Source organism: Python bivittatus, unplaced genomic scaffold, assembly GCF_059951505.1.
Source record: "Python bivittatus isolate LINGU-HERP-01145 unplaced genomic scaffold, Pbiv_v1 ctg000410_np1212, whole genome shotgun sequence".
NCBI classification, from domain to species: domain Eukaryota; kingdom Metazoa; phylum Chordata; class Lepidosauria; order Squamata; family Pythonidae; genus Python; species Python bivittatus.
This window is the reverse complement of record NW_028277067.1, coordinates 11,713,486-11,739,778: the sequence shown is the minus strand read 5'-3', so window position 1 is coordinate 11,739,778 and position 26,293 is coordinate 11,713,486. Positions and strand designations below refer to the sequence as shown.

General features: G+C 41.6%; 1 protein-coding gene and 1 long non-coding RNA gene across 5 annotated transcripts in view; one reads left to right on the top strand and one right to left on the bottom strand.

The window, feature by feature from the left end:
• Positions 1-13,502, bottom strand: part of NGFR (nerve growth factor receptor) — a 69,706-nt gene extending 56,204 nt beyond the window's left edge. The window contains exon 1 of one of the 3 annotated variants that reach the window (XM_007433465.3): positions 13,271-13,502. In XM_007433465.3, the coding sequence (XP_007433527.1) occupies positions 13,271-13,318 (48 nt within the window). In that variant the 5' untranslated portion in view covers positions 13,319-13,502. Of the gene's footprint in view, positions 1-11,499; positions 11,737-13,270 lie in introns of those variants that run through there. The other 2 variants (XM_088143489.1, XM_088143488.1) reach the window with 2 other exon arrangements.
• Positions 12,454-23,686, top strand: LOC148215454 (uncharacterized). Of its 2 annotated transcripts, none has more exons than XR_015796631.1 (3): positions 12,454-12,657; positions 14,023-14,086; positions 16,438-23,686. It is a non-coding gene; the product is annotated as an uncharacterized LOC148215454 (long non-coding RNA). The 2 variants fall into 2 exon arrangements; XR_015796630.1 differs by lacking the exon at positions 12,454-12,657 and adding an exon at positions 12,980-13,329.
• The last annotated feature ends 2,607 nt before the right edge of the window (positions 23,687-26,293 follow it).

The window sequence follows — 26,293 nt, the reverse complement described above, 5'->3', positions numbered from 1 at the left end:
ACAGAAAGAGTTCCTTTACAGGTAATCCTTGACTTATGACCACAATTGGGGCTGGAACTGGAATTTCCATCACTAAGGGATGTGGTCATTAAATGAGTTGTGCCCATTTTTACAACCTTTTTTGCCATGGTTGTTAAGCGAATCATGTGGTTGTTAAGTGAACTCAGCTTCCACCACTGACTTTGTTTGTTGGAAGCCCTCTTGGAAGATCATAAATGGCGATCACATGACCCAAGATGCTGCAACCATCATAAACACATGTCGGTTGCCAGGTGCCCAAATTTTGGTCATGTGACTGCAGGGATGGTCGTAAGTGCAAGGACTGATCATAAGTCACTTTTTTCAGTGTTGTCGTAACTTCAAACAGTTGTTAAACAAATGGTTGTAAGTGGAGGACTACCTGCAATTGTTTATGTAATTTATTTTGGGCAGTGTGGTAAGAGCTAATTTTTTTACCTATGTGTACTTCTATGTGTACCGAACTGAGGGGATAACTGTGATCAATCCTAGATTCATCTACAGGAGGAACCCACAAATCTGGCTTGAACTGCAGATGCAACAGAATTAGCTACTTTTTTGCTAAGTGACAGTGAATTGATTTCTCAAACTGCAATATGTTGAGTTCCCTCCCTCCCTTGACATTATTCATTGCTGGGCAAAACATAGAAAGGTTTCCTTAGGGCCCTTCTCATGAAATCCAATCTCCTACCATACAACTACGATATGCCTTCCTTAGCCATGTCATAGTCAGGGTTACAATTATGCTTTCTTTGAAGAGCCTGTGCTTTTGTCCTGATTTGAGTGCTGCTCATCTTGTATACTAAAAAGATTTTTTAGAAATGGAACAGACTTTGGAGATCATCCAGCTTTCAATGGTTCCTTCCAGTAATATGGGTCTATTATTCCACTGTTCAGTGCAGATTCTCCAATGCAAGGGGCAACTATGGTATCACTGCCCAATTGCCATCTAATCTCAAGTGCAGAAGAACTCATCACATTCTGGTAAAAAGCTCTTCCATGATTAAAATGCTCTTACTACTAGGAAATTTCTCTTAATACTTTATAAAATCTGCTTCTTGCCGTTTTCATTCATTAATTCTAGTTCTGCTGTCTGGAACAAGAGAACAAATTCTGTTTCATCTTCTGGCTGATACAGCAGATACCTGTAGATAGCTATCACAGCTCCTGTCCTGTGGGCAGACTGGTGCCTTAAAAAACAACATTTTGTTACTGGTGAAAACAAATCCTGCCCCAAAGCTATCAGTACATCTACTGCTTGTTCAGCTGACACCTGGAATATGGATGCACAGAGTTGCAGGTATCTATTGACCAGCATCTCTGACATCCCAACTAATACTTGTAATATTTGGGCTTGGGAATTCTGAGAGTTGCAGTCTTAATATATTTGGAGGGCACCGGATTGAGGAAAACTATCTGGTGGAGTTCTCCAGGACTTAATTTCTGAAATGAAATTATGAAGGTCTAAAACATGCAACCCCCCCCCCCCCACACACACACACAGACTTATTCCTAATGACCCCACTGTTGCTGCATGAGATCTGTCAATGGCTCCTTGCAGGCATCTAAATATTCCTGGTGCTCTGCCATCCCTTATGCTGTTTTTTTCTCCTCACCTGCACACATCTGCAGCCAAAAGACAAAGCTTGCCTGCATGTTTCCAGTCCTTTGCACTGTGACAGGAGACACTGTCACCCACCATTAAGCCCTGTCTGCTTGGCCATGGGACAACATGGAAGAGCAGCAGCAGACAATCACCTTACCAGGCTATATACTTCAGGCATGTCAGAAGTCATGTGACATCTACGTTGGTCCTCTGAGCCAAGAACGGCAGGCAGAACCTCAACTTGAACATGTCAGCCAAAGCGTGTGGATGACTCCTGTTACCATGAAATAACGAAAGAAGGTCCACTGTGGAAGCAACTCTTATTGGATCCATCCTGTCATATTTTGAGCAAAGTTTCTGAAATCAATGGGATTTTTATATATCAACTTATCATATTTATTTTATGGCAACTACTCTATGTATGATTAAATCTGACCTCATATTCAATACTTTATTTCTTTTACTATTTTAATAGTTAATTATGCACTGATTTTTTAAACATATGATTCTATAGGATATCTTCTTGTAAAAGGCCAGTTATTTGGATTTTTGAATAACAAATAAAGACATATTACTGTTTCCACATTTTTCAGGACTGTTTTCTTGCACTGAAAAAAAGTCTCCAGCATTTCCCGCTGGTTAATAGCTGATTGTGTTAACATGACTCCTGTTGACATAGGTATTAGCCTCATAAAGCATTCTAACATGTGGAACAAAAGGGAAGTGGGGAGAATAATGAAACATTTGGAGAGCATTTAATTGCTTTTTAAAGTTGGGCTCATATTTTGTTTGTGTGTGTATATGTATGCAATGGAATACAAGGAACTGAGAAGATAAACGTTACATTTCCAAACTTTGAGACTGCTTTATTTGACTTGGGAATTTCCTTAGCTTATGGATCGAAAAAAGGGATACAGGATACCCCCCCAAATGACTTTTGTCTAAAATTCCCATCATTCCTCACCATTGACCATACTAGTTAGGGGTACTGGGAATTGGAATACAACATCTGGAGAACCCAGGTTGCTTATCGCTGTAATGGAAGAAACTGAGATTTGCTTCAGACAAGGTAGATTTCCTCTTTCATTTATCTTAATCTGACTGATAACAGCAGCATTGATTTACTGTTTGTTATCAAGATTGCAGGAGTAGAGCTTCGTAACTTCTTTGCAGTGTCAGAGCTTAGCTTGGAAGATGGTTTATTCAGTAGGAAAGGGCACTCTGCACATACTTATTAACATCTACCTTTTTACTACACTTTGTAACAACAGGCAACAGTGTGACTTTCATCACTGAGTAAACCAGCCAGCAGCAAGATAGCTGAACTACATGTAAAGAATGGCCAATGGGTTGGACTGGAATCTTATTTCATAAACAAAGATTACAGTCCTAAACACCAGAAGAAATCTGGTAGCACGTTTTCCAACTAACCAATTTTATTGAAAGGCATACACTTTCATAAGGTGCAGCTTACTTCATCAGATGCGTACAGTGTCTTGAATGATGTGGAGCTACCCTGTATCTGACAAAGTGAGCTCACGAAAGCGTATGCCTTTTAATAAAATTGGTTAGTTGGAAAAGGTGCTACCAGACTCCTCCTGAGATTTTTGCCAGCACAGGTGTCTCCCTACAAAGTCCTAAACATGCTTCCTAGGATAGAAAAAATCCCAGTAAACTTAAGGAAAGTTACTTCTGAAGAAAGGTGGAAACCAAGTTCTCAAAGGAATGACTGAAGGAGCTGTTTAGCCAGGAGAGGATTGAAGGAAATTATGAGAGGGGTCTTCAAATATTTGAAGAAAAGGAAGCAAACTTGCTCTCTGTTGCATCCAAGAGAACTACAGTAGAAATGGTAAGATATACAGGTAGTCCTCATTTAGCGACCACAATTGGGTTGTTAAGCAAATTGGTCACTAAGTGAAACTGTGGCTGTGCTTATGATCTTACTTCAGGTTTCCTTTGCTTTACAGACCTGCAAAGGTCATAAATGCAAGGATTGGTCAGAAACTAACTGCAATGTCACTGTATGAGGCAGTTGCTAAGCAAGAATTATCTGCATGTAGAGGCTGAATGGTCAATGATGGTGTCTTTGTTTCTTCACTGTGGATCCTGCATTGAGTAGTACTAGTTACCTCTAAAAGTCTATTATTTCAAAAATTGTTAAGTCACAAAACTATTTAATTTTGTGATTATGGAAGGGAATGAAAAGCTATATTTCACGATGATGAAATGTGCTGTGATAAACCATTCCATAGGGATAAAATCTGAGGCCACATGATATTTGTATTATTACCAAATAGCCACAGGAGAAAGTTTTTTTTTCAATAGTGGCATCCACTTTGAGGAATGTCCTCCCCAGAAGGGCTTATCTGATACATTATTATGCATAAGTGCATAATGAAAGTGTAAATGCAATCTTTACACTCAACATATGAATATGTAAAGAAAAATGTATACATCAATAATATCCCAACAAATTTTAAGAAAAATAATTGAACTTCTATTGGATCACTAAGATTTAAGAGATAAGCTTAATAAGTCTAAGTGGAGAGGGGTGACTCAACTTGAGAGAGTGTCTATCAATAATTGTGATAATGATTAAAAAAATAACCCCATATCTACTACCTACGCTGCAGTCTTTTCAACACCAAGTGAAGACCGATTTATTTCCCAGGGATTTTAGAAAACCATTCTGGGGTCACAGAATGTTGCTTTGCTCCTAGTTTTTTATAGATGCTATATTTTGTATTTATTATTATTGTTATGATTTTCCTAAGTTTGTAGTCCTATTCTTCTGTTCCTAATCTTTTGTTCTACATTACATCTTTTAACAGACTGGTACAATTTCCAGGGAACTGTAGGCAAGTAATAAATATTTGGAAGAGGAGCAATCCTCTGGAAGGCAGATCCCATTGTCCCATATAAACCTGCTTGGGTCTGCAGATCCTTAGAAGAGGTATGATTCTCTGATCCTCCCCCAGCCAAAGCATTGAGCTCCCAAGCCAGAGAACTCCTTGGCACCGTAGGCTTTCCATCAGAAGGACAATAACTTTTTAACAGGCTTTTGTTTTTTGAGTTATAGTGATGTGGGTGCATTTAACTGAAATATATTTTATTGACTTGTTCTTGGTGTTTTAATGACAGCACTGCATTTTGTCTGCATTTTGCTACTATTAGCTGTTCTGAGTACTGTATTACTTCTAGTGGAAAGAAAGGACAGAAATAAAATCACTTGATCTTTACAGCTGCAGAAAATATTGGGCATTGAATACTGGGATAACATGATAATCTGCAAACTGAAGTTGGAATATAGGAATTACAGGTAACAGATTGCGAGCAACCTGGAAATTCTGATGACTGGCTTAGATTTATTGGTGGGACCATGCAAGGTACGTGGGTGCTATGCATATAAACCAAGGTCTAGGGATGGGTCACTGCAATTTCCATGATTACACTTATGCTGCTTTGAGATTACCATGCAAATGTGCCCTACAGATAGTAAATATATTCATAACCCACAAATCTGGTCTTGCGCTTGACTCATTTGGAATAAACAGGATAATTTGCCCCTTTCAATTTCTCAGCAATGAGAAAAGTCCTATTTCTAACACTAATTTACCATAGGGCTTAGGACAAACCACCCTCATTCATCCTCAGTTTTCTTATCTGTAAAATGAACACAAGCATGGACCTGCTTGATTGAAATCTACCCTGAATACAGATTGTAAAAGTATGCCACAAAGAGCAAATTATTAAATGTGCTCTGTGAGCAATGAGCAGGAAAAAAAGCTCTTTGAGCTGGTTTATGGAGGGGGAATTTAATGAATGCCACATGGAGAAATTCTGCATTCCCCCTACCCATTCCCATTCAATCTGATGAAAGAGAATTTGCCATAGCAGTTACTTCAAAGGACAAGAGAATTTCAGACACATCCTTATGGGTGGGGTGTGATATTACATTTGTTGAGTGACAAGATGGCCAAAGGATGTGTGTGAATATTTTGTCTTTCATTGTGCACCCGTCTCTCCAGATGTCTATAGCGTCTCTGATCCTATTAAACCACAAGAAAAAATGAAGCAATGCCCCATGCGGATTTTTCACTAGCATTACTCCTGCCATTAATAGGAAGTCCTAATCAAGAAATGGTTGAAAAATGGCCTCTATCCTTGGGAGAAATTCAAAGAATTCATTCAGCCAATTTCTTTGCCAGCAAATTTGGTGGGGAATTTGAAGAGGCCATTTGTCTCCCTCTTATTTTAATTCTCCTCCTGCTCATCTCAAAGTAGAAGGTTCACAAGCCAGTAAAGCCTTGTAAGTCAGTTTTTGCTTTCTTTATTCTTTAAAGACAACGTGTTGAAATATTACAGCCTGCTGTGATTTTTCACCCTCCTCCAGATCCTTAATGGCAGAGCAAACTATATTGATTCTTTATCCTCTTGTTTATCTCGAGGAGGGCCCAGGGTCACTGTAGTCACACGACAAAAATGCATTGGGACAGTTATAATGAGTGCCTTAAGGGATGAAAGATGTTTCCCAATCTGATCACAATTCTTTTCCTTACTCAAATTGATCCCACCATGGCAATTGGTTATTGTTGTTTTTCTCCTCTTTGCCCTGGAGAATATTTTACGTTATGCATTAAACAACTCAGAGTGGTATTTAGGTCTCTAACTAATCAGTCTATTCTAAATTCCTGTTACCTTTGGTTCTTTCTCCATCCACTGACTGCAGATCCTGTAAATTATATGGGCCTGGAACCTGTTCAGTGCTTGATGCAGTGAAATAAGCTCTTCTGATGACAGATCTTGTCACAATTAATCAGTGAGCCTCTAAGGTGCCATCAGTTAATCCAGGGTCCCTATGAGCTGTTTCTATCGGGGGACTGATGCAACACTGCATTATCAAACAAAGTTTGCAATCCTGCCGTGTAAAAATGAGAGCAAGTGGGCACCAGACAGTTACTCTGTGAGAGCTAGTGTGGTACATAGTTTAAAAGAAAGCTCTCCCTCCCAAGTTGTTCTGGGTAGATCTATACTTCCCAGAATTCTCAGACAGCATCTGGACAGGGCCAGGTTGGGGAAGGCTGGATTAGATTATCAGACTAAGGCTGGGGAGACCTATTTAATCCTCATTCAGCCACAGAACTCACTGACTCCCAGGCAAACCTATTTCATAGCCTTCGGGAGGACAAAATGGGGATGAGACTGAAGGGTCAGGATCGGGGGGCGGGGGTAATCTCCATGCAGGTTCATATGTGGAATTGAGGCCATACCAACGCCATTTTGAAGAGGAGGTATGAGCCCAATCACCCACCGTTGGGACAGCTGGTAAGGATGGGGGGGTGGGTAACATGCTGAAACGCTTGCAAGAGGGCCCACAACCTGGAAAACAGGATGTGTGAAATTTAGCTATAGGCTTAAAGCAGTTTGCACCTATATAAAAAGGGGAAGAATGTAGATAGTTGCGACAGGATACAGCTAGTTTAACCACAGACTATAGCTATTTAAGAAACTACAGGAACACAGTAGCTTTCAAGATGACACATAAGTAGAAGTCCCAAATATGGATAATTGTAAATAGGGGCAAGGGGGCTTTGGAGTAGAGTAGTGAGAGATGTAAACTAAGGCGGGACATCCGGGAATTGTATTTGGCGTATCTGATAGGTTGTAAACTCCATAGTACCTGACCAATGAGGAACTGGGGAGGGAATTGGGGAAGTATAAAAATTGTAACCAAACTGTGTTCAGGGCTCTAGCAGCCTTACAGGCTGGAGTCCTTTTGTTCTGGTACCTTAATAAAAGCAACCCTTTATTCTGCACCTCGTGTTTGGATGTCTTTTGGCTTCGACACCAAGCTCAGACCTGTTTTGTTGTGCAACAAGACTATAGAGTAGCGACAGCATGGTGCCTTGCATGCAAGAAGTCACAGGTTTGATCCTCAGCATCTTCAGTTAAACAAGAAACTAGCCTGGTTTAAATAATTGCCTAAGATCTTGAGGAGCAGAGTGCTTATGAGTCCTACATATAGGACACATAAAGTGCTACCAAAGGAGTGCCTTCCATTTCAGGGTATTCTCTATTCCAAGAATGATTCAACCCCAGGCCATTTTGAAAGCGTTCAAGCCCCTTGAAACGGCACTTCAGTGATTAGTCCCCAGACAGCAGGCCTACTGGGTCTACCTTTGGATCTAGCCCCGCATCTGACAAGTTATTAGATCTAGCTATGGCCTTTCCCACTTTGGTAAGATACATTGCTTTTCTAGTCAAATTATAGATCTACATCTAAATCATTTTGTATCTAAATACAAAATTAGCATATGTACATTTTATGCACACCAGTACCCTCTTATGTTTTAATTGGAAATGCACAAGTGGCTCCCTCAGTCAATAGGAGCAGGCCAGATAAATCTCCTGTTACGAGTTCTTAAAAAGCAGTTTATAGGTTTAAGATTATGGTAGAGGGCCAGAGGTTAAGTTGATCCTAGCAGGCCAGAAAGATCAATAGACAGACTTGTTTTATGTTATAAAGTGAAAAATGCAGAGCTTGATTTCTAGAGACTGTACATAGACACATCTCTGCGTGGTATGGAAATGGTTTGCCACTGCTTTCTTGCAAAACAATTTTTTAGCTTCTCAATCTCATCTACAGCCCTGGAAGATTCCAACTAACCAGTAGCAGGCAACCTTTTTAGACACGCAGACATACTGGTGTCCTTATAAAATGCTCCTTCAGAAAGATTTGCTACTGATTCCAGTGGAAGGCAAGTCTAAATAAACTTGGTTGAGATTCTAATGTATGTTGTAAGGCAATACCTTTATTAGATCAATTAAGAGAACACAAAAATAAGGCTTCATTTTTTAAAAAAAAGATGACCTCTGCGTTGGCTTAATAACCATACTGTATGACCTAATGGGTTTTTCAACTTGCTTTCATATGGCCAATACAGTTCCCTTTTAGTTTTGACCTGGGTTAGGACTACATTCTGGTAGCCACTTAGCATATTCTTAGGAGGCAAGGGCCTCAAAAGACAGGGTAATTATGCAAAGTAGATAGGTTTGTCACACATCTGAGCAGGCCCAGGATTTTCTCTAATTTCCTAGGAGAGTTGGAAGGAGTTTTTTATTTTTATTTTTTTTAATAAAGGCAAAACTTAAGGAAACCAGAACTTTTTTTTTGCTGGGACTAATGGACAGACAACTAGAAAAGACTTCTGGAAAATCGTATATAGTAATTGCAGCGAGATTATATGCACAAAGATGGGGAAATTCTGAAATACCCACAACGGAGGAATGATTGGTGAAGATGACAATTTTACAGAGACAGCAAAATTGACTTGTTTGATTAGGGAAAAGACAATAGATACTTTTATTAGGTACTGGAAACCCCTTATGGACTTTTTGCTGAAAACAGAAAAAAAATGAACTTTTGATTTATGGGTTTGATGATTAGAAAGGGTAGAATATGGAAAGAAGGGAGCCACGATACAACCTTAGAGAGGATAAAATACGAATATATTTATAACTGCTGTAAAGAAGATCAGAAGCCACTCCTTTACATCTTTTTTTTTCTTCTTTTCTGACCCTTTTCTTTTAGCTCTTTCGTATTTACTTATCACTTTTCTTCACTTTCCCTTTTGTTTAAATTTGTATTGTTTTTATTCTGTAAAAAATTTCTTCAATAAAAATTAATTTAAAAAAAGTAAAGGCAAAACGTAAGCCTCAATTTGAGTATGTTTCCTGTCACAAAATACTAGGGGACCACACTGCCAATGTTTTTAATCTTTGACCTAATATAGTTCTGCAGGATCTCAGACCAAAATGTTTCATATCATCTGCTAGCTCAGCATTGAAGTGGGGAATTAAATCTGAGATCTTTTGAATGCAAAACATGTCCTGTATCACTGAGTTAGGCATGGCCTTTCGCACAGCCTCATGGATGTCTGTGATTATCCAAGATGTGGGGATTCCATGGGAGGAACTGATTTCTTTCCCATCTCGTTGCCCCATCTCTGCAAGGCTATAATGTCCCTTGATCAGAACCTTACATATTCTACTCCCTACTCCCTTGCCCCACCCAGTTTCTGTTCATAGAACAATGTACAGTAACTTTCAAACAATGCCCTGAATAACATGGAAGTCTCCTTGCCACTTTGAAAAGTCAGATGGCCTGATAACAACCACCCAGTTCTGCTGTTTCTCTTTTTAGCAACACAATAACACCCAAGCCCCTTCTGGCAGAAGGCGTTTCTGGAAATTATGCACATTAGATTTCCCCCTTCACTTCAGCAAAGTTAGGAATAAACATGTTTTGGAACATTTTAATTGAATTGCTTGGTCTGTATTTTTGATGCTTGGAGTGTTTTTAGTCCTGGAACATTCTGCTTTTTATTTTCTAATCCTCTATCTCTCTTCTCTCAGTCTTTTGTGCATGATTACAAGCCCTACAGAATGCTCCTCCTTTCCACACAAAGAACCAATTGGTTTCACAGTCAAATCTTCGTTTGGGGTTGGCAATGGGACAGCATCCTCCGTGACACCTGAAAGCAGCCGGCTGGTTTACCGAGTCCAGGGCAAGGATTGCAGATTGCAGCACACACAGCTGTGCCTTCAATCTCTTGCCACCACTCCCTGCCCTTCAGCATCTGCTTCAGGCAGCCGACTCATCCTCCTAATTGCAGGACCAGCCCTAAGCGGACACACATTTTATTGACTCTGCTATACAGAAGCCCTGCCAGGATTAAGGATATACTCACTACTCTGGGGAGTGGGGGGTGGGGGGAGGATTTACTTTCCAATTTACCTCTCCTGAATGTGCTCTTCCATTTCCACTGACCCTCAAAATAAGACACATTTTATTTTCTTCTACTTATAAAGAAGATTAGGTGCTCCATAAATAGGAATTACAGGTGCTCTTGGCATTTTTATTCGGAAGGAAGGAAGGAAGGAAGGAAGGAAGGAAGGAAGGAAGGAAGGAAGGAAGGAAGGAAGGCAGGCAGGCAGGCAGGCAGGCAGGCAGGCAGGCAGGCAGGCAGGCAGGCAGGCAAGCTGGCAGGCTTTTGCTGACTAAAAGAAAACAAAACAGCATGGCACTGAATTTGGAGTCCTGCTTGGCTCCAGGTCCCAAGGACTGATGTTGTAATCCTAGCTACACTAGATGCCACAGGAGAGTTTTTCCCCCACTTCCCCCTCCCCACTTGCATTCACAAACAGGCAGAAGGGCACCTCCGAAGATTATGCTCAGCACTGAAAGAATGGATTGTACTCATCTGTTGGAGACTGCTTGAGGAGACAGGCAGAGGAGATGTAGACAGTGCTTAACTCATTAAAACTGAGTTGCCAGGGCTGAGAAACCACACCCTCCTTTCCCTGCCTTCTATGCCTGAGACTCTCCACAAAATTGATATTACTCCACTTTTCATATAGTGCATTTAAACTCCGGCCTTACTACAGCACTCACAATGCTTTTCACTTTTGAGGACAACTTCACCCAAGTTGTGCTTGGACACTCTGTTAGCCATGAGAGCTTAAGACCAAGCATTTGCAAAAGATGCAAAGCTTAGTTAGTTTGAACCTGGAGCTGTTTTGCATATAAGCATGCTTGACAAACCCAGGCTGTTTATGGTTTGACCTGTTTTGTGAACTGCAAGTTAAGAGCATGGTATTAACACAGTCTTACAGTAAATGTGGTAGTAGTGGAACTCAGCTGTGTTTGGGGACCCTGACCTTCAGGGCCAACTCATGATCCTGATGACATGACTTGTCCTCTCTGAGTGCCTCATTGCCCATCATTTTTTCTATAGAACTACACATAATTCTTGCCCAGCTACACCTTCAACTACAGAACCTAAACATGTATCGCTGGATTCCATTACACTTACCGCTTGATCCCCATGTCCATGCCATGATACCTTTCCACCTTCTCTCTCCCTATTGTCAAACATTAGATGGTTCCTTGGGGTAGAATTCCATATTCTTGTTCCACTGAACCTGCAAAGTACTGGGGGTGTATTGATATCTGAGCATGCTGTTTAAATTTATCCCTAAATCACGATTACTAGAAGGCTTTCTTTCAAGGGACTTCCCCTTGATCAAATGATTAAAGAGAACTTTTTATATGACCTCTTCACATGCTCAGAGGTCCTCTTTGCAGCTGCATGGTTTTACAGCTGAATACCATTTCAAATGAAGCTTCTGCCACAGCATCAGGGAGTCTCGGTGCCTTTTCTAGCATGTCTCAAAGCCACAGTATAAAATTACACATCCATGGAATCAAAGCCGTTATTTGCCGGCAGAATAAAATATCTGGGAACAGCGAAATATTAACCATTAAAAAAAAATTGCGAAGAGGAAGTGTTAAGTCCTTCTCCAAGAGCTCGTTTTCAATATAAAAAATGCCTCCCTGCGGCTTCTATTAGCACTTAAAAACGAGCGAACATCCTTGAGCAAATCTTTGTCTTTCAGCCTAATTCACTTTCCAGAAGAGATGTGAAACGAAGATGACCCTCTCCTCACCACCCACACTTCGTCTGAGGAAAGGTCGGTGGGAATTTGGTAGACTTTTGAAGTTTTGCTGCTGAATTACTTGGCGCTTGTCCGGATACCCGCCCCTTCATCTACTCTCATCCCGTTCGTCCGCAATAGGAAATGCTAAATTCCCTATGCACGAGGAGTACGCAACCAATCATTTCTGAAGCCACGCGAAAATATTCCTCCTTTATTATCCCACATCTCTTCACTCCCCCGGGAATTGTTAAGAAGGAAAGTGAAATCAAGTCTCCGAACCCCAAATCCGCCCTTTCGCTTCCAGCGGGCGCGCTTCCATCCCCTTCCGCTCAACCATCACAAAGGAGCTGGATGGGAAAGAAGATCGCTCTCTGGGATCCCCCTCGGAGAAGCGCCACACCCGCTTCCCGGACCGGGGCGGCCTTTTGCCACATCCCGCCCCCACTCAGGACTCTAATCGCCATCCCCAGATTCCTTCTTCACGCCTTCCTCGGCCGGACTGATTTCTGCTCGGGGGATTCCAACGACCAGAGGTGAGGTGTGGTAGGCGGAGAGGGCGAGAGCGAGGGCTGCGGCGCTGCCCGCTGTCCCTCTAAGAATTACCCGCTCGGTCTACCATCTTTACAGTTTGCATTTGTTATGCATTATTACAACACCATCATCACCACCTCATCCCTGTATCGGATTGGGGCGCACCAAAAGTTCACTCCATCAGCCCTTCTCCCTTTGCCAGGCTTATGCCTTCTGCTCTCGCGAAGGTTCACACGTGACGTACGCGCGCGCATCCCAACCTTCCCACGCCTGAGCGGCGAAGCTCTCGGCGGTCACTTCGCCACCCTGAGGGCAGCCGTCACCGCCGCCGCCCCATTTCTGCGTCCTAGACCCCCTCTTCCACCCCAAAGCACCTTAGACAGGGCCCATCGCTGCGATACTCACCCGTCTAGGCTTTCCTTCCCCCCACCCCCGAAAAAAAAAAAAGCCGCGAACTCGCCCCATCCCAATTCTGCCCTCCCCGGAATGGAACGGGCGCCTGACGGGGAGGAGGGGCGCGCGCGCTCTCCATCCTCCCATCCATTCCCTAATTCCTCCCAGCGCGTCTCGCTCCGTCGGTCCTCGGCCGGTTCCCTACTGGCACCCTCCACTCACCCTGGAAAGCAGCAGCAAGCCCCATAGCAAGATCATCGTCTTCTCCATGATCGTCTGAGGTAAAACTGGGCGCAGGGAAGGAAGATGCCGGCCAGGAGATGAGGGGAGGCAGGAGGCTTCTTAAACATTCCCTCCCCAAGGCGCGTCTCGGGATGGGGGCGGGAGGGAGAGAAGAAGAGCAGCGGTGGCAACGGAGGCAGCGCTAGTAACTGAGGGAGCCGGACAGCACCTGCTTTCTGTAACTGGTAAGCTCGGCCCCCTTTTTTTAAATTAGTATTAAAACGATCGATGTTCTCCTCCCACTGGCTGGGTGGTTTAAAGAGCGCACAAATAACGGAGACGTGACAACCCCTCCTTCTTTCAGGCCCCCAGGAAGAACATATCAAAGAAAATCACTTGGTTCTTGGTTCACTACATCTCTTCCACCCATAAAACTTCTTTTAAGTCCTCCTGAAAGTTGAGGAAAGATGTTAAGTTAAGCTCAGCGAGTGAGGAAAAGATTTTAAATCACTTCCAGTGATTCCACCACTGAATGGGAACGCAGAGGTGGGCCCAGGGACCAGTGGCTGTTGCCATTGAGAAACCTTTTTGTGATTTCTCGCTGCTGCTTTCACCTTTTTCTTTCCTATCTTCCTTCTCCTGCAAAATCCATTAAAAAGAAAATCTGGCCATGCCTTTGGGAAATGCTTCTGTGGAAGCACCCAGTGCCCTCATGCAATCCTGCATTTCTGTTCTCTTTTTTTTCTAATCAGAGTCCACCTGGCTGAAGAGATGAATGTAGGCAGAGGGATCAGGGTAAAACTAACCAGGAAGAAGGTAAGCTGGCAGTTAACTGTGGTGTGGGACATGTGACCCTCAGAAGTTATCCAGATGGCCATGAATTATCTGGAGCCATTCTTTTTAATGTTATGCCCCAGCCTTGCCAAATCTCTTGGCCTCCAGGTGGATTGACCATGCTGACTGAAACTTACAGGAGTTGTACTCCAACCCATCTGGAGTGCCAGACTGGGGTAGGCTGCAACCTGGCTAGTTCTGACAAAAAACAAGATGAGATTGACACTTTATGGCAGAATGGAATACAATTATATCTGACTCTTAGGGCACACTATATACTTAGAGTTTTTTCTGTACATATTATATAGATTTCCATTTTTTTTCAATAGTATAGGCACATCTGTTCATGAAATAGATTATCAGCTGATATTCATCTTTATACACACACACACAAATTTGTACCGTGCATTGTAACAAGGGGAAAAAAAGCTAATTATGACAAAATATAGTGAAGAAGGAAAGCCCTGTTTGTATGCTGCAGCTAAACTAAAAAAGTTAATCCTGCTAGCAAGTGGAGTTCATTTACATTTTAAATGATGCACATGGAGAATCAGAGGGGAAGAATGTCTCCTGGAATCTATAGCTTGAAATCACAGATCTATGTGATCTAAAGATTTATATTGCTTCATAGGAAGACCAGCCTTATTTTTAGGGCTTCTCTCTTTCTTTCACTTCCAACATATTGCAATGCTTTTCACTTCCCTGATCTCAAACAACTCTGTTCCACATCCTCCATTAGATCAATTGTGACAGAAACAAGGATCCAATTGTCTGACTCAACAAAATTGGCCATCTTTGTGCGCAGACTCAGAGCTTCCTGTATCTTGCCAGTCCTGCCTTGTATCTCATGGCATTGCCTTCTCAGCTCCAACTTGCCTGCCTTAAGAGTAACTAAATTGCCTACTTGGTTAAGAACCAGCGTTTCTGAATGTTACAACTCTTTCTCTGCTCAATAAATCAGTTCTGGGTATTGTGCAGCAATAGCATGACTTAGTTTGAATAGACTCTCTAGTTGCTCATCAGACATTTTATGGCTTTAATTGTGGCTTTAATAATGAATGCCATGTTAAAACTTTAGCCAGGACACTTTCTGTTTTCTTGATAAGTGCTCTCTGAATCAGAGATTCAGAATGCAGCCCAGACATTTGAAAAAGAGGAGATGGATTGCAGATCATCTATGAAGTTCTTACTTGCTCCAGGGGTGCATCTATCACTGTTTGAAGAATGTGAACCTGCAGGGATGAGTTTGAAGTATATATTTTTGGTATTTAGAGGGTGAATTATGGGGAGGTGGGGTTTATGGAGGCATCATAGATTCAGATAGCTCTAATCTGAGGACTGGATGTGGTTGTTTCAAGACTTCTTACCATCTCACTTTAGAAACATGGCATGCTTCAGTGCACACAAGCTCCTGCTGAGCTGCACTGTGAACACATCTGGTGCCTAGTGTTGAGCTTAAGGACCAGTCCAAGATTTTTTGTAAGTTATTTCCTTCCCACCATGCCCATATCTATCTCCAAGTCCAGTCAAAGTCAGGTTATTTCTGTACATGGCGTGGGGGGGGGGCGGGATCTATCAAGTCTCTTCCCCTTTCTTGGCAATAAAAATCCTTTTCATGATATTGAAGATCACTTGTCCTGGGAATTGCATCATTGGGCCTAATAGTAGAGCCACAGTAGGTATTGTCTCTGCAGGATGCTCTGGAAGCAGGAGCCATCTTTATTTATAAACTGTTTTAGAAGTAATAAAACTGATTCACAGATTTATTCATTACATTTTACTCAACCTTTTCCTTCAAGGAAGAATAGTTTAGATGGTTTCTTCCCACTCCTATTTTATCCTTACAACAATCCTGCGCAGGAGATTAGGTTAAGAGATGCTGACTGTCCCGTGGTCATCCCATGAGCCTCATAATTACATGGTGATTTATTTGCTTGTTTCAAATATCTATACTACTACCAGCCACATCAGAGGAGGTCTTCACATAACATGCTGAGGAGGCTTCCCACCCTCTGCAGATTGGGCAGTACATCAGTGTGATGTGTGAGGAAGAAAATGTCTGTGTTTTGTGTCTTCATGGAATATGTGAACATCTGACTAGGATGAAGAAAAAGGTCTGAAACTGATATTTGGGACTGGATTTTAGAGGGACATGAGCAACAGAAGGGCAGAGAGTTGGCCCAAAACTGAGGCAGATATATTGTTCAGACTTGAGTACTCCATAAGATGTAATTGTGTTGTTCTTCCCTTTCCTAGAATCTCTTTTCTTGGACTGTCCTTTCTGTATCCTCTCCAGTTTTTCTTTGATTATCTTTCCTCTTAACTCTCTCCAGCTTGCCAGTATCTTCTCCATAATGAATGGCTCCAACCAACTGCAGTAGTGTGGAAGGTGAGGACATGTTTTTTTCAGATGCTGATCGTAAAATCACTTTTTATAACCTTCATTACCACTTAGGCTTTGTTGCCAGCAAAGCAATATACTCTTTCAACCTTCACTTTGATAAAGAAGGGAAGAAAAGGGAAGGGAAGGAAAAAAACCTTTCCAGGAGTCAATACACAAGCTGACCATCCATATGTATATAGCTCTTCTTCTCATAAATTCACCTATGAAGTGATGGAACATCGCCATGGGCAGTTTCAACTTCCTCTGGCCAAAATCTATGGTTTTCTGTACAACAAGGGTTTTATCATAAAGATTGCTTCAGATGGGGGGTTTCTCTCAAATGTAAGAAGTATTGACCCAAATAGGTTTCTGGGGTCATTGGTTTGGCTGAGCTGCCTGCTCTGATTGGCAGCTACAGAAGGCTTATCTGGGTCATAGGTGATCCAGTTTCCCTTTCACAGAACTGGAGCATATTGGTTAATTTCCCTTTTGTAGAACTACAGCAGCTTTTAATTAGGCTGTAATAATTAGATAAATATGCCATGGCTTTTTGGATGGATGGATGGATGGATGGATGGATGGATGGATGGATGGATGGATGGATAACCTTTCGACCAATTAAGGAAATACATAATTCAGAAAACAGTATTTTCATGCTGCTGCTACAAACAATGAAGAAGGAGGAGGCATCAAATGAAATCAGAAGTGGGTATGTGAATTCCAAACTTGCTTTCTGTGTTGGGCTCAGCTAAATCAGTATTTGTATTGTTGAATCATTGCATTAGGCACGCCCCAGAATAGAAAGAAAATGTCACTTCCATACCTACATGCATTTACAAAGGTACTTTGTTGCATTTAAAGCCATATTCCTTGTTACTAGGAATATGCGGAAGGGTTTAAACCCAGTCCACATAAGTGTCACAGCTTATTCTGTTTATTCTGTTCTGATTATTCTGTTCTGTTAAAATTTTTATATTCTATTAAAAAAATATATAGGAAACTCCACATTTTTGTTTTTATACAATTTCTACAATGTACATGGGTTTTGTGCTTTTTTTTTAAACTCCATTTTACTCTGCTAGAAACCTGTGGCAGATTTTATTCACTTCCTGACATGTTATGCTATCAACTTCTGCAATATTAGCCTGACCTTGTAATTTTGTTGCTAAGCTTCTTGGGGTGGGAGAGGGATAGAAAAGTTGCTGGAAAAGATAGAAAAAGCAATTTTAGCTTTACAGTACTGGTCCATGAGGAAAAAACCCTCAAAATCGATATGTGAGTACTGTATACCCTTATTAGGGCCACATTAATTCAAGCATGCATGCAATTTTTCAAGCAAATGTTATTTTGAAAAGGGAGTGAAAAAGAAATTTTAAAAAATAGTACTTAAAGTTTGCCCAGTTATGTTGGGCAATATTGTGTGCAAGGACATTGCCTTGGGGTATCTGGTGGCATAATAACATACAAGCAAAATGTACTGATTTTCTTCAGCTAACTTTGGCAAGCATCCATCTATATCCATGGCAGTTCCTGAAAATGTAACAGTCATCAGTGTCATCCTTTTCATGGCTGCTCTGTCCTGTTTCCTTTCAGGTCTAATGTATTAGCACTCTGGAGAGGATTGACAATGGGCTTCCACATCCTTGGTCATTCCTGGCCAAAAGAGTCTGTCTCAAAGCTTCATTAATTTTTTCCCCCTTGTCCCCTGTGCCTGCTAAAGGGTTGGCATGGGCAAGTTTCAGTAAGTCTGCTCTGAACTTATGTGGAATTTCACTTGCTCCACCTTTTCTACCCTCCCAGGGTCTCCTATAACTCAAAATAGGGTTCCCTTTTTTTTTTTTTTAACAAAGCAAGATTATTTACCTACTTGCCATGCTTTGCCACCACTGCCTTGCTACAGCTTTCTAAGAAAAGGCCTTGCTCTTGGAATGGCCTTGCATCCACCCCCATCTGTGTTCTAAGGCTGGCCTCTGGCTTTCTCTTTATGTGGCTGTTTTCCAGGAACAATGGGATCTGGGTGGGAAGGCAAAATTGCAGACAACTTCTTCTTTCCTCCCATTGCTTTTCTAAGTTTTTTGCTTGAGTCCTGGTTGTGATTCCAGCTACCTTTTTCTTGCTGCTGGGGTTGTAGTGTAGTATTTTTAACTGCCACTTAACCTACACATTGGCATGTCAGTGTCAATCATTACTTTGTACAGCAGCCTTTCACAATGCCAGTAGTTTCTGCTTCTGGTCTGAGGTTCGGATCCAGGCTTCAACCAGTGGGACTTTTCTAGTTATCCCGAAGACACTAAACATTCTGTGAACATTTCTGACCAGGTATGGCATCACTAATATTCTCCCACTGCCATTGTCTAAGAGCCCCTCTACCTCCTGGCCACTGACTTCATTCCCACTTTCTACTGGAAACTGTGTTGAAGAGTTAAAGTTGTGGTTTTTGATATTTGCTTGGAGCAGGCTTTAGCCCAGTGTCTTGTGTTATCCCAAATACAACAGACATTTTTGTCCACTAGTGCTTTTTCACTTTCTCTGAGGTTTCTTTTTCTCTGGCTCACTCTGCCTTAAGAGGCTTTGTTTTCTGGATTTTCTTTTTCTTTGCAGCTACCCCTCCTTCTCAGGGACTCAGAAATCCCTCCACATCCGTCTTCTGCTCTCCAGGCTGCCAAATAACCCTCCATTAGTTCTGCTGCCATTTTGCCCCTCTCAAGATATGTTCTTGAACCCAGTCGCTAAGTAGAGTTGTAGGACTTGCAAGAACTGTTCAAGGACTCTCTCTTCTACCTCTTGTTCTTTGGTTTTCAGGACAGGTGGCAGCCATTTGATTACTTAAATCAGCAACCTGACCCACAATTCCCTAACCCCTTTTTGTGGGTCATAGAAATATCCTCCAAACCTCTGTTGGTAAAACTATTGGGTTACCTCATACTGGCGCAGAATTACTTTTTCCCATTCTCAGACCCCCACCTCTCTGGTTAGAAGGCTGGAAACTTCCAGTAGGAGCAGGACCCAGATGTGTCACCCATTCTTGTTAGGGCCATTATCCTGTTGATGCCACCTTCTCAAACATTACAAAGACTTTGTCTTTGGTCTCTTCCCTTCTGCCAGCTGGGGAATCTTAATCCTGCAGGGAACTTCTCTAGGGACAGGGCTAGGAGCAGAGGGAGTTCTGCAGTTCCTTCTCCAATCCTATCTCTGGGCTTTATGGCTTTGAGTAAATCCCCAAATTGTGTCCTACGACCCACTCTTTTTTCTGTTTACTTAATAAGCACCCTGGCATTCGGAAACCATCTGCTTTCTTTCTCCTTGAGTCTCTGCCTAGTAAGGTCCCTTTATTGTTCTTGCTGTTTGTATTTCTTAGGAAAAAAGTGCTCAGCCAACACACACACACACACACAACCCCCTCCCCCCCTTCTGGCACAACTGGGTATGAAGTCTGAGGAATGGTGAAGGCTTTCTTCCTCCCTGTGGTACATTTCTGTTTAATTTTGGGCTTAGCACCAGGTCTGCTATTCCCCCCTCCCAACTGCTTCTTCCAAATCGGGCAAGTTGGCAGGAAGCTTCTTGCTAGCTGCCCATCTGCTGCAGGAAGGGTTGCCCCAGCCCTTGGCTCATCCGTGCCTGCTTTTGTCGCCTTCTCTCTACTTGATATTCTCTTGCTCTACTTCACCTCCTCAAGCAGCTTCCCTCCCTGTCTGGGCCCCAGGCAGAACGAAGGCTTTCTCTGGGCCTCTCATTAAAAACTACCCTGGCATTCTGAGTAGGATGATGGAACCAGCTCTACCATTAGACAGCATGAAACAGCTGCCTCCAGTGGCAGATGCTAGATAGTAATGGTGGCAGTCGGTTCACTGTTCTTCCCAGGCCCCTTAGCTCTGCCTGTGTGGTATACTCCAGAGGTTTTGGGATTGCAGCTTTCAGAATCCCAAGCTATTGGAACAAAGTCATGCTACTTAGGGATTCTGGGAGTTACAGTCCGAGCACATCTGGAGGGTGCCAGTTTGGGGAAAGCCACCCTAATCATTCCATTCTATTGAAGCATAGAATCCAGACTGCTATGGTAAAGTTCAATTGTAACAGTATGTGATGTAATAGTATGTGGGAATGACCTTGGGAGACTGGGCCCAGGGATGCAGCCTAGGGGACAGTCAGATAAGAGACAGCATAGTTTGCAATTGGATAGTAAGCAGGGCAAGAGGCTCAGAAGAGAACCTCCCTAATTTCTCAAGGTATAAAAGAAACTGGGGTGGGGCAGGGGAGGTGGGAATTGTGCTTTCAGACTTGCAAGATTCTGTCAATGTAGCCTTACAATAAAATAGAATTAGCTCATCTGGTCATGTTTCCTGTCTGGTCTACCTGGTAAGGCTGATATCAGTCCACCAGTCCTTGAGGGGAAATTAGCTGTCCCAACAGCCCGATCCTATTCTGCCTCAGTAACAAAGCTGGGGCAGGTTAAAGGAAATTGTAACAGGAGGCAGGAATCACAGCCAGCTTCCACATAAGTCAGTGAATCCAGCAGAGCCTGTCAGCCCATTTCTTTCTCCCCACCCACCAGCTGAGTTCATACAACATACTAAGCTCAAAATAAACATAATCACTTTGTGATTTAGCATGTTGTGTGAACTTAATCCTTATGGCTTGCCAACCAGGATGGATTAAATGGCACCAGTACACTCCCCAGATCAACTTTCTCCAATGTGGTACCCTCCAGACAGGCTGGACTAAAACTCCCCTCATTGATTCCCCCCAGTGGGTCTTGAATGCAGGCATCACTGGCTCTTTCCTGCACTATCAATATCAGGATCCCCAACATGCTCCTCAATAGAATGAAATACCAACCAAAAGGCTTTTTTTAAGAGGCAGCAGCAGCTGTAAGAGCTCCTGAGCTCCGCATACATGTGTGGCCCACATGGCAGTGCCTCTTTGGAATATGATTTGGAGGCTGTTGGCTTACGTCATGTGCCTGCCTAAGTGCAAAGCAGGCAGCAGAGAATCTTGTGAATCTGTATCTGGCTAACCAAGAGGTTCTACAAAATGCAACATCCTTCTCTATCTACCCAAATGGAGATTTCCAGGCAGTGGAGGCAAGGGAGATCCACTAGAGGCAGGGCAATACCTGGATTACAAAAGCACAGAACTAAATTCATCTCACCCTTCTGATCTCCCCCCACCCCACCCCACCCCCAATTTCTGCAGTGAATGTACGTTTCCCAGAATGTGATGCAGACCTGTGGGGATGTCCATTCTGACAGCTGGGAAATTAATAACTAATTTCACATTATGCCAAAAGCACTTATGAACTGTTATTCATTTGTGAAATGCATTTAGAGGCGAGAGAAATGGCAGCAGATAAACAGTAGGGGGTGGGAGGCTTAATTCTTTTCTTACCTGCCTGCCAGCTCCTTCTACCCCTGAGGTTTCCTATCTGCCAAACAGTTTCAACTAATATTTGAAACCTTTGAAAGTTAGCCCCTTTGGAATTAAAACCTCCTTGGTTAGAAAAAAAAGCAAAAGTACCACTTCATTGTTTGTCTTTTAAAGGAAAGAAAGTAGGAGTCCACAACTAAAAGACTCCCATGGAGGCAGTAATTGTGGGCAGTGTGGTATATGATTAGAAAAGCAGGTTTAGTGGCCAATGGTGAGGATTCCTATCCGTGTCTTGTGACAGAGCTTCCTGGGCTCAGGAAATGGGCCAGTCCTATGCCCTGAACCAAATCTACATCCCAGGGCTATTATAAAAATAAAAAACAGGGGACCAAACTCATACTTTAAAGTATTTTGAAGAACAGTGCTGGAAAACCCAGACACTACCAATAATACAAGAATGGTTGCTAAAACTGATGGAAATGGCAGAAAATGATAAACTGACTTGTCTATTAAAAGAAAAATCAAATAATTACCTTAAGGAATGGAAACCATTGATGGACTATTTACAAAATGCAGGCGGGGCGAAGCTTACATGGGGATTTGAAGATTAAATTATAAATGTAATGGGATATGTTTTGACAAAGAATTATTCCTATTTAATGCATTAAAAACTAGCACCTATGACACTCTTACTATTCTCAAGACCAGAGATAGATTGGAAGCTATCTATTTTTCATGCCTTTCTTCTTTTCCTTTACTTTATCTCACGTTTTCTTTTCCTTTTTCTTATAATTTGTATTTTTCATTTTCTTTTTCATTTTTGACTTTTAACCTTGTAATTTAAAAATTTCAATAAAATATTATTACAAGAAGAACAGTGCAATAAAAATACATAAGAAAATTAAATGCTATTTTTTCCAGGACATCCCCTTGAACAGCACCCGATCTTTGAAAAGTGATGGTGACTAACCTGTAAGTCCCTGACATTCCTGAACTGCAGTTCTAGCAGCAACGTGTGATTGGCTCCTTTCTGATATCATAGGAAAAGCAGGATATCAATCTAACTAATAAAATAAGTAAGTTTGAATAATGAATAGGCTATCAAGATCTATAGAACAATCACACCTGTCCATTTGGACAGCACAATATATACAGAACGAGAGAAAGATTAGCTGCTTCCTGGATATCTTATTTGCCCCCCCCCCCAAACACCGAGAAGAGTCTCATGCCTTGTGTTGATTGAAGCCGATCTTTGCATTCACATGCTCAAAAATCATCCCTTGAAGAAAAACTGTAAGCGTCATCTGTATGTTTCTTTTTATATGCCTTTTGTAGGCAATTTTTAAGTTTTGTTTGCAACTTTGCCATTTTCAAGCATTGGGCAGTGCCTATGGATCTGCATGCATGATAACTTGTAAGACACATTGTGGGAAGCTATTCTGAGCAAGATGACAAATTTAATATTGCCTTTTCCCTGCTCCAAATTGCCCCTCCCTCAGTATCTTTTACCCTATGAGATGACAAAATCTATTTTTCTATGAGTAACTTCTAGTCCTTTGTTTCAGGGATCCATAGGGAAGCACATCTATTCTGTCTGGCTTTCAGTTCTTGTTTGCTGTTTTCAAATGCTTAAATAATTTTTAAAGAGTTAGTCAGCCCTTAGAAAAACTGTGGTTTCTTTCTGTATTGTTTTGGTTTGTAAACTGCAAGAAATATTATCTTACTGCGTTTTGTCTGTTGTTTAATTGCTACAGTGTATTATAGCATAGCTGTAAAACAGTTGGCCCATCTTGGAACAGAAGGATAGTACAGCAAAAACTAAAAAAAAAAAAACTACAAAGAAATAAAACGTCTTTATTATAATCAAAATTAGTCTGGATTATTTTCAGTCAGTTCTCATATCATCTTGAGACCAGAACTGTATCACTGAGCCTATTTTTCTTCTCTTCCCAGTAGCCCAGTATTAGTTAACACAGTCTTGGATGACAGTCAACCATTTTCTTTGAAATGTTTGTGATGGATTCCCACTTTTCCATGGAATTTTTAATTTGGACTCAGTGAAAAGCAGGTGTCTCTTCTGAGCACTGCTCATAAGGCTTTTCTGTGAGTTGCAGAGCACATTCCATGGATTATAAATCTGCAGATATTTCTGCTCATACTCCAGTGGCAGAAGAGTGTTTTGCCAGTGACTTGCATGACAACCTGTCCCAGGAGTGCATGGTTTGTACATATAAATTTAATACACAGACACATACAATTATAGCAACATAAAACAGAAACATGGAAAAGGAAAAGCACAATACCAAATCAGATGGGTCGCATCTGCAAAGTGGCTGGTAGCTAGCCAAGGTAAGTGAAAACTGCTGCTCCCTGTCATAAGTTTACACTCAACTTTTTTGATAAATGTGTTAGCCGTTAGTATTATCTAAGTGCTTAACCCAAGATCTTTGTCTGTCTCATAGGGATTGTAATTGATAACTCTCCCCTCCCCTCCAAATCCTACTGACTTTAAAGATCAGAATGCCTCTACTTTCCATTAAAAAGGTGGGGCAAAAGGCTGCTTTTTCCCTCTGCATATTAGAAGACAACAGGGCAGTGGGATTTAATGAGTTACAAAGGAGTAAGTTCCCATTACAACAGAGAAAAGTGCCCACTGGTGCTTTTTAACGACTTCCTGTAACATACGGCAAACAGAATGCTGGTATATTAATTCATTCATTTATATCCTACCTGTCCAAGAAACTCAAGGCAGTTTTTTTTTCCTCCTTTCCTCCCATTTTTATCATCTCAACAACCATGTGAGTTTGATTAGGCTAAGAGATTATCACTGGCCCCACAAATCAAACTAAGCCATACTTGATTATTTGATTTTGACTTAGCATATTGCCAAAAACCCAGCCATTGTGGTTTGGTAACTATGGCTTATGGTGTAGCAGGATGTGAACCAAACTCTTATGGCTTATAAACCATAGCTTAGCACACTGTATAAACCCAGCCAATGACTGGCTGGCCATGTTTAACCAGTGCTTTCAGGCCGAGAGAAATCCAAGTCTCAAGTTGGGTTCACACATTGTGATAAATCAAAGTTTATTTTTTACCAAGGTTTGAATATGCTACAGTGGCCTGGTTTACATATTACACTGAATCATAAACCATGATTTATGAGCCATGACAGCTGGGTTTTATACAGCACACCAAGCTAACCCCAGACAAGCAACATTTTAGTACAGTACTATGTGTGAGCCCTTAATGTGAAACTAACCGAAGGATATGCTATCTGTTCCATGGCTGTAATCTGTAATCAGCCTTTGAGCAGCATTCCAGGAGTCACACTCAAAAAGTAATAAATTGGGCCAAAACAAAATCTTAAATTTTAAAATATATATATTTAAACTGTTGGAACTGCTGCAAGATTGTAATATCAGAAAGTGATATATGAACATATTAAATGAGTACAGGTACTCCTCAATTAGCAACCACAATTGGGACTGGCAACTCAGACGTTAAGCAAAGCAGTCTCTAAGTGAAACCGTGACTGTGCCTATGATCTTACTTCAGTTTTCCATTGCTTTACAGACCTGCAAAGGTCATAAATGCAAGGATTGGTCATAAAGTTATTTTTTCATCATAAGTGTGGTCACTAAATGAGGCAGTCACTAAACAGGGACTACCTGTAAAACAAAACTGCTGTATCATACTGACCACGTGCTGTTGATTTTTGATTCACCATCCTCCAGTCTGTTGGAAAATGACCTCTCCTTCATCTTAGTCCTAAGCAGCAGCAGAAAGTGGGCAGGCAAGTAAGGTGGTTTCCTCTTCTCTCCTTGAGTCCTGATATAGAAGCAGCTGTGCCAGGCAAATGGCTGCAAGCTGCTTCCTGCCCCCATTTAGGAAGGAAGATTTGGCAGCTACAACAGATCTGTGGGCAGCATCTGTTCAATCTGCTGCTGCCCTGCTATTGCCAACTACTTTTAAAATCTGTGGGAGCTCTGGGAAAAATATCCAGTGATTTTTTAAAAAAAAAATCAGATATAATGAATTTATTGTGGCTACAGCCCCAACTAGCAAAAACAAAACAATTTATCAACACAACCAAGGCCTGGAGAAAAATCTCACACCCACACACACTATACTTGATCTTAGCCAAAAGGCTGAGAAGCAATATATAGAAAATGCATATAAGCATTACCCATGCAGAATCTATACCATAAAAGAGAAAAAACACAAAATGTACAAGCAGTATCCAAGTTAAAAGCAGTGCTTCTGTACTCATACATGCACAAACACAGCTAAAAACAAAATAGGACAGTAAAAATATTTGTCTAGTAGCTGTCTTCTGCAGTATCATCAAAAAATTAACAAACGCTATTTACTTATTTATTTAGCAAGTTTATATAGCTGCCCATCTTAAATACATAGGTCTGGACCAGCATACAAAATGG